This window comes from Chiloscyllium plagiosum, unplaced genomic scaffold (assembly GCF_037043375.1).
Source record: "Chiloscyllium plagiosum isolate Xiang-an unplaced genomic scaffold, Cpla_swu_hap1 HiC_scaffold_3, whole genome shotgun sequence".
NCBI lineage: Eukaryota > Metazoa > Chordata > Chondrichthyes > Orectolobiformes > Hemiscylliidae > Chiloscyllium > Chiloscyllium plagiosum.
Genome location: NW_028270141.1, coordinates 104,448,153 through 104,460,816, shown reverse-complemented (window position 1 = coordinate 104,460,816; position 12,664 = coordinate 104,448,153). Strand labels below are relative to the sequence as shown.

At 40.1% G+C, this 12,664-nt stretch overlaps 1 protein-coding gene across 2 annotated transcripts in view; it reads right to left on the bottom strand.

Moving 5' to 3' along the window:
* The window catches only part of LOC122548208 (gamma-aminobutyric acid receptor subunit rho-2-like), a 59,039-nt gene that overhangs the window by 7,304 nt on the left and 39,071 nt on the right, over positions 1-12,664 (bottom strand). Inside the window, exons 4-8 of one of the 2 annotated variants that reach the window (XM_043686763.2) lie at positions 12,011-12,234; positions 10,204-10,286; positions 8,479-8,619; positions 5,408-5,560; positions 205-275 (exon numbers count right to left, since the gene is read on the bottom strand). In XM_043686763.2, coding sequence (XP_043542698.2) covers positions 205-275; positions 5,408-5,560; positions 8,479-8,619; positions 10,204-10,286; positions 12,011-12,234 — 672 coding nt within the window. Of the gene's footprint in view, positions 1-204; positions 402-5,407; positions 5,561-8,478; positions 8,620-10,203; positions 10,287-12,010; positions 12,235-12,664 lie in introns of both variants that reach the window. The other variant, XM_043686756.2, reaches the window with a different exon arrangement.

The window sequence follows — 12,664 nt, the reverse complement described above, 5'->3', positions numbered from 1 at the left end:
GCATCACTGAACAAAGTGCCAGTGATGGTTGATCAAAATGGTTGTGATGGGTTAACAGGTCTTAGTCAGAGGATGATGTAGGCAGCAGATTATGTGTAAAAGTAAAAACCTGGCATAACCAAATGTATAAGCAGATGTATGAAGTCTTTGATCACTATCGGTAAACAGTGCCAAATATCGAGATTAGTTGCTCTTTGATCTCACCTTTTCCTGGAATTTTCTTTCTTTCCTCTCTTGTACTGTGGTTAGGTAATTCACAGCTGCATACTCCAGCACTGAGAGAAAGACAAACACAAAACTAACCCACAGGTAAATGTCCACAGCTTTAATATACGACACCTTTGGCATTGAAGCATTCACACCCGTGATAATAGTGGACATCGTTAGAACTGTTGTTATACCTGGAATTACAGAAAACTTGAAAAATTTTATGTCAATTTACATGGAAAAAATTTCAAACATTTGATACATATAATTTTAAAAACTTATTTTAACAATTTTTTAAAGACAGAGAACATTAACATAGAACATTACAGCGCAGTACAGGCCCTTCGGCCCTCGGATGTTGCGCCGCCCTGTCATACTAATCTGAAGCCCATCTAACCTACACTATTCCATGTACGCCCATATGCTTGTCCAATGACGACTTAAATGCACTTAAAGTTGACGAATCTACTACCATTGCAGGCAAAGCATTCCATACCCTTACTACTCTCTGAGTAAAGAAACTACCTCTGACATCTGTCCTATATCTATCACCCCTCAATTTAAAGGTATGCCCCCTCGTGCTCGCTGTCACCATACTTGGAAAAAGGCTCTCCCTGTCCACACTATCTAACCCTCTGATTATCTTATATGTCTCTATTAAGTCACCTCTCAACCTTCTTCTTTCTAACGAAAACAGCCTCAAGCCCCTCAGCCTTTCCTCGTAAAACCTTCCCTTCATACCAGGCAACATCCTCGTAAATCTCCTCTGCACCTTTTCCAAAGCATCCACATCCTTCTTATAATGCGGTGACCAGAACTGTACACAATACTCCAAGTGCAGCCGCACCAGAGTTTTGTACAGCTGCAGCATGACCTCATGGTTCCGGAACTCGATCCCTCTATTAATAAAAGTTAAAACACTGGATGCCTTCTTAACAACCCTGTCAACCTGGGTGACAACTTTCAGGGATCTGTGTACATGGACACCGAGATCTCTCTGCTCATCTACACTACAAAGAATCTTACCATTATCCCAGTACTTTGCATTCCGGTTACTCCAACCAAAGTGAATCACCTCACACTTATCCGCATTAAACTCCATTTGCCATCTCTCAGCCCAGCTCTGCAGCTTATCTATGTCTCTCTGTAACCTACAACATCCTTCGTCACTATCCACAACTCCACCGACCTTAGTGTCATCTGCAAATTTATTAACACACCCTTCTACGCCCTCATCCAGGTCATTTATAAAAATGACGAACAGCTGTGGACCCAACACCGACCCTTGTGGTACACCACTGGTAACTGGACTCCAGGATGAACATTTCCCATCAACCACCACCCTCTGCCTTCTTTCAGCAAGCCAATTACTGATCCAAACTGCTATATCTCCCACAATCCCATTCCTCCGCAGGTTCAGGTTATAAGTTTGCTCGCTGAGTCGATAGGTTTGTTCTCAGAAATTTCATCACCGTGCTAGGTAACATCATCAGTAAGCCACCATTGAAGCACTGGTGTTCTGTCCCGCTGTCTATTTGTGTGTCTTGGTCTGTTAAGGCATTAACCATTTACCAAGCTCTGAGAAAAAGAACAGGAAATGATATCACTCACCTTAACAAACCAAGACACATAAATAGAAAGTGGGACAGAACACCAGGGCTTTACCGGAGGCTCACTGATGATGTTACCTATCATGGTTATGAAACATCTGCGAACATACCTATCAGCTCAGCGAGCAAACTTACAACATGAAGTCATTTTAACAATCATGGCTCAGTGGTTAGCACTGCTGCCTTACAGCACCAGGGACCCAGGTTCAATTCCAGCCTCGGGGGACTACATTTGTGGAGTTTGCATATTCTCCCTATGTCCGCATGGGTTTCCTCCAGGTGCTCCAGTTTCTTCCCATAATCCAAAGATCTGCAGGTTAGGTGAATTGACTCTGCTAAATTGCCCATAGTGTTCAGGGATGTGTAGGTTAGGTGCATTAGTCAGGGGTAAATATCAAGTAATAGGATAGAGGAATGGGTCTAGGTGGGTTGCTCTTCGGAGGTTCAGTGTAGACTTTCAGTCCAAATGATCTGACCACACTGTAGGGATTCTTTGATTCTATGAATCATTGTAGTTAACTGCTAACAATTAGAATGGGTACCTACCATTGAAAAAAGTTTATCCCTATCTCATCCTCAGCTTGTAAATTGATTGCAAACATTGTGTTCCTGTAGTGTAGTGATTGTCATGTTTGCCTGAGAAACTGTTAGAGGATAAAGGACAGTAAAGAGTTTTAATAATCACCAAGTGCATAGTTTCAGTCAATAGATGTGGACATATAATGATTTGATTGGATATTATAATTATGTGCACTAATGTGAATATAATTGGATAATATAGTCATGTGTATTAACTTGGAATGTAAGGTAGAATGTTAAGGTAGAAGGTGCATTGTTGGATAAAGATAAAAGTGTGGAAATGTGTAAGCCTTGTATTGAAAAACTTGTTTCTTTAAGAATAGTATTATAGCATTGTTTCATATCAAATCAGGGAGTTGTGTGCCATCTTTGATGGGTACATCCTCCAAGCCTGCATGAATAAATGCTTAAACAAAGAAACTAAAGTCACATTGGTCTTTGAGGGATCAAAGAGTTAAAATTATTCCCTTTCAAAGGCAACAGTCTTCAGTTTGAAACCAGACAGAAACATTGTTGAAGCTCAGGTACAGTATACAGGAAAGAATGCAGTACGTTTGTGGTTGGTCTCGTACGGTCCTGTAATGTCCTTGTCTCTAGGCCAGAGATTTGGGTTCAAATCTCACCAACCCTGGAGGTGTGTTGTAAACTGTGTAAACAGGTTGGTTAAGATAAATAGGTTGCATCAGCTCACTATCTTCTCAAAAACAACTAGAAATGAGCATTAAACATTGGCCTAGCCAATGAAGCGCACATCCCATTAATGCATTTGAAAAAAAAATCAATACCTGAATCTTTTTAAATCAAGGAATGAAAAGTTTGGAGAATAAATCTTTTCTTCTTCCTTAATGAAGAAGGATTACAGCATCAAATCTCATTGACTGAGGTTTGCTAAGGACTTGGTATTTTTCAGAAGCAGCAAAATAAAACATTAAGGACAGGAAATTCATCTCAGGTGGTGGACTGTTACACATAACATCTGATAGTTAATTCCAATAGAACTGAGTATCAGACACTATTTGAATCAGCAGACAATCTGATACCTGAGTAATAACTCTGAAAGAGTTAATACAGAGGAGTATTATAAGCATATGATGTAAGATGTCACATGGACTTGTGGAAAGAACAGATTAAGATCTTGAAGGAGTAGGACTTAACATCTTGGTCCTTCTCAGAATCTCTGTTATAATGTCTATCATGTAAAATGTAACTAGTTACTAACATGCAGTAAACTATTTCTTGTTCAATGCATGAGCATTTTCTAGTTAGACCAGTAAGTGAAATTCCTTTACAACAGTAGGCCAAGCAGGACCTGCAGATCTCCACATTTAAAGAGGAATGTTATAATAAAACTACCACTTGTTGCAGTGCAGGGTCTATCTGGCTGTCTCATATGACATAGTGAGTCATGGGTGGGGATTTCATGTAGCTGCCTCATTCAACATGCTGGCAGTGGTGGAGACCTGAAGACTTTTCAGTATCTTCAGACTCAATTTTAAGTCACCTGCAACAGTTTGCAATAGGGAAAAGCTGAACATCTAAGAACTGTACTAAAACCCTCTGGGTAGGGTTCAACAAGGACGAATCTGTAGTTAGTGGTGAAGGTATTTCAGACCTGGTAAGAGATGTGCTGCAGCAAGTGAGTCAGAAACTCCCTAGAGAAGAATTAGCAAAATTGTACCAAGAGCAGACCAAAGTCAGAGTTCAATTGAAGAACAATCAATGGGCATCAGAGGCTCCACTAGTAAAGTTAAAAGCCTTAGTGGGCAAAGGGGCTAAAACTGTGCAGTCTGTGAAAGCACGAAAGTAAGGAAAGTACTTCTAGTTCAAATTGAGCATTGCCACTGGAATGGGTGGGCACCACAATGCACAACTACAGTAAAGAAATCAAGGGCCTTGAAAAGCAATTAAAATGGAAATTGCTGACTTGAAGACATTACAAAGATAGAATTAAAGTAAAAAACAGGGAGGTTTGAAGCCTAAACAGCTCCGATCCAGAGGAAGAAAATCAGAGGTTTTTATTAAAGATGAAGAGCATTTATTTAAACCATAGGTTGTGGGAATGATGCAGGAAAATGGTGAAAGAAATAGGCATTGTTTTTATAGACCATGAGATCCAGCCCAAAATAAAATCTGTTAAAGAAACAAGACTAATCTCATAAAGCCAGGAATATTAATTTAGTAAAACCAAGGTTGAAGTTGACATTATTTATTATACCACAGGCTTTAAGTCACATTAACTTAAGAAAAGGAGAACCATTGAATAAGTCACCAACTGCAGGAATCATCCATTTTAGCTGCAAAAGATGGGAATTCATGTACATTCCAAGAAGGACCAGGCGGCCAAAGTGTTGAACAACAGGAGCATTTCTCTAGAGAGCTTTACTCTCAGGGCAGCAAGGTTAGCCCAAGCTGTTTCCTGCTCAAAATGGCCAATCACATCATCAATGTGTCACTTGACTGGCACTCTTAAAGTGACAGTCCACTAAACACAATAACACAGATTCTCAGGACCTCGGTAACAATGTCAATCATACTAATGTAACTAGTGATTAGTTGCTAACATGCAATAAACTAATTTGTGATCAGTACAATCAACTTGTCCAGTTAGACCAGCATATGGTTATCTTCTACCCCATTAGACCAACACATCCTGTAGATCCCAGTACTTATAGAAGATGATACCACCAAACCAACCACCTGGTGAGGTGCACATTAGGGTTAGTGCACATATAATAACCACCTGCTCTTTATCACTACCTGAGATAAAGTTCTGCCCCTCAGAGTTCTCAGTATGTTGGAGAGGTTTGTTTTGAGCAGACTGTAGTGTAATGAAAGTGTAACTAGAATTGGATCATAATCAACTCAATAATTCCCCAAAGATCTCTTTTAAACACCCTTGGTAAAGATAAAGCCAGTAATTGCTTATCAACTGAATGTATTTGTTTACAGCAATGGTTTTAAATTTTTTGGTGACATACATCTTTGTACAAAAAAAAGACATCTTAGCTTACCTAATGAAACTCTAGCTGGTACAGCTAGGCGATCAATCCAGAATGACACCCAGGACAACATCACCATCAGAGTCGCTGGAAAGTAGGTTTGTAGCAAAAAGAAGAAAATGTGGCGGCGCAAAGTGAAGTTAATGTACAAACGATTGTACCAACCTATTTGCGAAAGTAGATGACTGTCAGTATACATTCTCATATATTTACCCCAAATAAACATTGCATTGCTGAAAAAAGGCACATTCTGTCAAAGGTATCTGTCTTGCTTTTGATGGGACAATTGGCAAAATTAACAATTCAAGTGAAAAATCAACATTTACAGGGGAGCCTCAATTATCTGAATGAGATGGGCAGGCACTATTTCATTCGGATAACTGATTATTCTGTTAATCGATTAAATGCCTTTTCTCTGGGGCTTGGAGTTTTTAAAAGTCTGCTCCCCATTCAGGAGACTGCAGCAGCACACAGTGCGCGAGACCCCACCCCCAACACTGTCTCCCCAGCCCCCAACCCCATCCAACACCGCCCCCCCTCCCCCTGTTCCCCAACCCCGTCCAACGCCGTCCCCACCCCTCAACCCCGTCCAATGCCACCCCTTGCCCCCAATCCCGTCCAACACTGCCCCCCGCCCCTGACCCCCCCAACCCCCCATCACTGCCCCCCGCCCCTCTCCGAGGCAGCCAGACTGGACACCAACAATAAGACTGCAGCTGCTGCTGCCTTTGTGGGGTAGGTCTCCAAATAGTGCGCACGCACGCACGCACACACACTCACTCACACACACACACACACACTCACACACACACACAGCCACACATACAACTTTTTACTGCAACCTTTTGACAGGTTCCACCTCTGCCCTGTACAGGACAATATTGGTCAGATTATCTGGGGAAGTTGGGGGGGCGGGTTTAGGGTACACCCCTGTGTAGAACTCCAGGGAAAGTGTGGGGAGAGAGCGAGGGCAGGAGGTCAGTCATTTGGAGACAGTGCCTGTTTATTCACTGTAAACAAAAGACACAATCACTGTTGGAAATATGTTTTTGATATAATGTTTCTATCGAGACCTCGTGATCTCCTTCGAATAATACGACTTTCAGATAATTCGTATTCAGATGATCGAGGTTCCTCTGTATATTGCATGAGAAGACAGTGTTGGGAATTGGATTCTGATAGGTAGAAGTGTTGCCATAGAGAATGCATACATTAATGGTGATTGACAGTTAACTGTCAAACTTTGTTTAAATTTTAAACCAAAGAGGGTGATTGATTGGTCAAGGCATTTTCCTGAGAAATGAACAAGCTAAAGGTTGTCACCGAGTAATTAATTTTAGTTCATTAACTTTGGTTCAAAGGTTCATTTAAGATCGAACCATATCTCTATTATGACCATAATATTTAAAATGTTCAACAATGCATCATATTTTTATAATGGGGATTAGGAAAGGTATTCTGGCAGTGAATTCCCCAGGTCAAACACGTCGATCTGGTGTCAACCCTTTAAGAATAAATCTTGAGTTCTAATAAGCCAGCTGAATTTGTTAATACAGCTTCCATGCAAATATTAATTTCACAAAGTGAGTAGATTTTTAAGTAGATAGTGATAATTTGGGTTAAAATAAATAATCATTAAAAGGTCATGTCCATTCAAATAGGAAATATTCAGCCTGATCAAAAGCACTGCACATTTTGTTGGTCTTTTGCCAACGTTGTAGGAGGAGACTGGAAAAACCCCAGAACTTTACAGCTCTGATGTTCACCCATATAACTTATTTGACGCAGTTAATGAACTACAAATTGTTTCATGGGCAAATGTATTGTTCTGTTAATGTACTTAATTCAGAGAAGTTTCATTAACAATGAAAATCAATTGTTTTGGATCCCTTCATTAATCCTCAATGAACATGTCAGGATAGAAGATTACTACCTTCAGAAATTCCAGCTGCACTGTGTTTCTCTAATTGTCTTTCAAAATAAGAATAATTTCATTCCTAATTTATGCACAAGTTTACTCTAAATGAATCCTCTTGTGAAAGTAGGATTTTTCTATCACCTCACACATCATAAAGGTGCATTTGAATGGAAAATGCTTTCCATGATTTTACATAAGAATCTTGAATACAGTGCTTTTGCTTTGAGAGGTAGTTCACCAGCCACAGTAAGGATGATATATTTGGTTAAAACTTCTTGGTTCTCAGATTCACTTTTATCAGAGACGGTTACAGAGAGTGCTGATCTCGGCCCAGACAATCACAAAGGCCAACCTCCAGTCTATAGAATCCATCTACCATGCTTCCAGCATTCTCAAAGATCCATCCCACCCTGGCAATGTTTTTCTATAACCTCTACCATCAGGGAGAAGGTACAGAAGCCTCAATGCATGCACCAGCCAGTTTTGAAACAATTTCTACCGTACTGTTGTTAGAATATTGAATGGACTCAAAAACTCTTAACATTCGCCTGTTCCTGTGTTTTTGTTATTGCTGCTATTTATCTATTATTTACTTATCTATGTTACTTAACTCTGTGATCTGCCTGTATTGCTCGCAAGACAAAGCTTTTCACTGTGTCTCAGTACACGTGACAATAAATTCAATTCAATTCGATTCAATTATCCACAGAAGTTTGTCTAATTGTAGGCCATGTTATCCATTTAACATCCATTCCTTAACTAAGTTCCATCCAAGGACTGATCAAATTTTACTTTCTGTACTCTATATTAGCCAAGCGTAATTCCATGTTCAGCTACTTTTTGTCTAAGTGCAGTATTAATATTTTTCTTTCAGCAGCAGAATTTCCCACAGTATTGTGACTTGACAGTATCAAATGCATTGTATCATGGTAAGGTTAAGTGTAGATTTCCATTTGTGATTCTCTACTTAGTTGGATACTGACTTCAGGAAGGTCATCACGAAGCCTCCTGAAAGGAAGTGAGGAAATGCCCCATGAAGAAGGAGCAACAACAGAGATAGATACAGTTGAGCCGCCCAGTTGTTCAGCTATTTTATAATCCCTCTGTTGGGTTACCAAATAAACTGGATCAGATTTCAATTCTCCAGTCACTTGCAAACACTCACCTGTACTACTGTAGAAAGCCAATTTGGATGTAGTGTGAAATCTCTGGATAAGGAACTGAGACAAAGAGACTTTCTCATCTGTCTTCAATGCATCTTTATCACCCTTCCAATACAGCATAAGGTCATCTTCAGTGTAAGCATCTGCCATGAAAGAAATACTAACCCAGTGTTTAATTGTGACAGATTAAAACTGGATATCAAGAACTCAGTGTCTAGTGAACAAATTATACTGTAGTGTTAATTTTAAATACAAAATCACCAATTATTTGAAATTCAAAAGCTGCTGTGATGTGCTCAATGATTATACACTTTGGTGCAGAAGCCTCTTCACCTACCAGCAGAGCACCTCCATTTTAGGTTCCAAGTATTCAATCAAAAAGATAGATTGCTTGTTTGGATTAATTTTGATCTTGAGATGTTTTACAGAAGTAACCATCCAGCAATGTTGTGACAGAATGTACATACATTATACAGACAGATTGACACCACTGTATTTATATATTGAGATTGATTTTAAACCACCCTATTTGGCAGGAATGGGGTAGGGAAGTTTTTAGGATAGATCAACCTGATTTGCCACATCCTCTTCACTTTAATTGTGCTGACTACCATTTCAACTGCAGCCTTCATTTATGTGGCTGAGCTACGTGCCACAAACAGGCAGGTGTCCCGTGAATGCCGTACCAATCAGAATGCTATGATGCAATTAGGACTTGAAATTTTGCCATGAGTTTGACCTCAGGCACTGACTTTCAGTGTTATTTAAAGAAGCTTTCGTATGGTTTTGAGTTCTTTTGGATTTAATACATTTCCAACTCATTATTAAGTTTGGAAATTGCTTGACTTTTTATTTCTATGCTTTACTCACTCTAATTAAAATTTTGTAGGTTATAATTGGGAGATTTTTTTGCATCATGACTCCATGAAGGAAAAGTTATAGGAGGAGGCGCAGCAGCAGCTTCAATGCTGGGACAAGCAGGAGGTGGGCTGTTAAAAGGCAAAACACACAGCTGGACATGGGAGTACAAGTGATGCTTATTAAGGCCTGACTCACCCCATTGGGCCAAGAGTCCAAGGTGCTTTAAGCTTATTGGACTCTATTGTCCTTACTTTTTATTTACATTGTGCCATTCCTTATTGAGATTCTGCCCCCTTTTAAACAGAAAGAGATGGACTCTCACCTTGAAAACACCTATGATGTTGCACCACTTCCCCATTCTCCTTTCTGTAGAGGCTCCTACCTGTTCCCGATTCAAAAGCAGCAGACCGCTTATAAGTGGGATAGAGTTAGGGACTAGTGCACAGACTCAAGGCACTAAATTCATCACTGGCCCATCTTCATACCCAGACCCAGCTGGGACTGAAAATCCAGCCCTATACCTTTGCTAACTTTTTCATTGTGATTGACAATGCGATAAAATAATTACATGGTAATTTTGTAATAAATTCTCAATAAACTGTCTGTCTCCGCGCAAAATATTGGTTTGCTGATGGAAATCCATTTTGGTTGACCTTTTCTAATCAATCATGCTGTGTGGGGAGAAATCCTGTCAGATTAGTTGAGTTTTATATTCCATCTCATGAATAATAAAGTATGAGAGCGTGATGTTGTTTAAAAACATATCCTGCCCACAGAGCAGCTCGTCTACAGTCTGGAACGACTGTGTGGCTAGAGTGCAATGCGAATACACATAGCTGACCAAATCCATTGTTTAGATGACTTACAGCTCTCTATCTCCAGGGAACAGGTCTGTGTGTCAAGAGGAAAGCAGCTGAAATCCATGTTGCACATAGCTGTTACTGTAACCCTATAAATATAAGAGATGATTTATAATTTGTTTTGTACCTGTCATTGAATACAGCCTTGTCAAATATTACTGTAGAGTAAAAACTGATACAATGTTCTGATCTGATCTCCTTATGCCTGCCAGGTGGAAGCGATTAGACCTTTTATTTTATTTCCAGTGCCATCATTCTTAAGACTGTCTGAGTGATTGCCTGAAGATTAAAGTATCTGCCTCCTAAACAGGAAACCATTCCTAGAGAGGGTTTCCTGGTCCTGTGCCCAACAGCTTTGGATTATCTGGTCACAGTTAATTCGGTAAAAACAAGGACTGCAGATGCTGGAAACCAGATTCTAGATTAGAGTGGTGCTGGAAAAGCACAGCAGGTCAGGCAGCATCCGAGGAGCAGGAAAATCGACGTTTCAGGCAAAAGCCCTTCATCAGGAATAGACAATAGACAATAGATGCAGGAGTAGGCCATTCTGCCCTTCGTGCCTGAAATAGATGAAGGGCTTTTGCCCGAAATGTCGATTTTCCTGCTCCTCGGATGCTGCCTGACCTGCTGTGCTTTTCCAGCACCAGTCTAATCCGGAATCTGGTCACAATTATCACATGGAAATAAACACAGAGAACTGGGGATGCTGGAAATCTGTAACAAAAACAGAGAGTGTTGGAGAAACCCAGCAGGTTTGGCAGCATCTACAGGGGAAACTAACTCTTCGAGTCCAGTGACCCTTTGTCAGGGTTTGCTGCTTTTATTTCAGAATTTCACATGGGTTTTTCTTAATAAGGGAAACGGTCTAACCCATTCTGATTTCCCAGTATTTGCTGCACCCAGTGAACCATTACATCCAAGGAGCAGATCAAGAAAATTTCCTTTTAATTATTTTCAGGAACCAGGAGCATTAATTTTAAAAATCAGCTTGTTCTCTTGGGTTGATAAATTCATGGACACAAAAGAAATCCTCTTGTGCAATGCTCCCAAGATTCTGAGGGGGCTTGGACAGGTTAGATGTTGAGAAGACGTTTCCACTAATGAGTTACAGAATAAGTTTAGATTCAATTCCCTATAGTGTGGAAACAAGCTCTTCGGCCCAACAAGTCCACACTGACTCTCCGAAGAGTAACCCACCCAGCCTCATTTCTCTACATTTAGCCCTGACTAATACACCCAATGCTACGGGCAATTTAGCACGGCCAATTCACCTAACCTGCATATTTTTGGACCGTGGGAGGAAACCGGAGCACCCGGAGGATGTGCAAACTCCACAGGGAGAATGTGCAAACTCCACACAGACAGTTGCCCAAGGCTGGTATTGTACCTGGGTCTCTCGCGCTGTGAGGCAGTAATGCTAACCACTGAGTCACCGTGCTGCCCTTTATTTTTAGGAGACAATTATTTAAAAGTGGCAAGCAAAGCAATTTATTCTGCCGGGGGGACTGAATGTCTGGAATTCTCTACTTCAGTGTGGCGGAGGCTAGATCACTAAAAGTATTTAAAAAGGATGCAAATAGTTTTTCTGAAGTATCAGGGAGTTGAGGGCTATGAGGCATTGGCAGGAAAGAGCATTTGACAGTTGGGGCAGATCAGCAATGATTTTGTTGAATAACAGGCTTGAATGACTAAATGGCTTATTCCCACTCTTATTTCTTATGTAGGGTTGGTATGGGAAATTAAAAATGTAAGAGGGGTTACTGTGATGTGGTAGAATTCCCAATAGAACTTCTGGAGAAGAAATGCAACTTACCTTATACTATATAGCACATTTCCGTCAGGAAAGATGCGTAACATTATATTATCTGTGGTTGTGTCATGGATAAACGATTGCTTTGAGTGAACAAAAAACACATCTGGTGCCCAAATCTTTTTGACAAGCCTTCCATCAAATGTCATACTTTTGTTTGTGGTACTGGGAAATGAAAGTCGCTCATCTTTCCAGTAATTGCGCAAATACAGAGTCATTGTGAAATCCTGCAGAAAACACAACAATTCAATAATCACCCACTGAATTCTCAAATTCTCAAATGGCATGCAGCATCAGTGAAATGGGTCAATATTAGAATGATCTGATGATCTTGTAATAGATCAGCAATACTTTGGATGTTCCAACAAAAATAAGATCACATTGAAGGTGCTGCCTTAACCACCATCACATGATACATTAATTAAATGCATTTAACCTTACCATCCACAGTTTTTTACAAACTAAGTTTAACATCACATCTTAGTTTTCCCAATCTCAGTGATACTTTTTATAATCCATGGACTGCCCTATTTTGTGGGACTCATCTTTCAATTAGACCTTTCATTTTAAAACAAGCTCATGACTCTTTTGAATGTTGAGAATTATTTTTGAAAATTGCAGTGCTCATGATAAATTGTATTAAAATTATCTTGACGT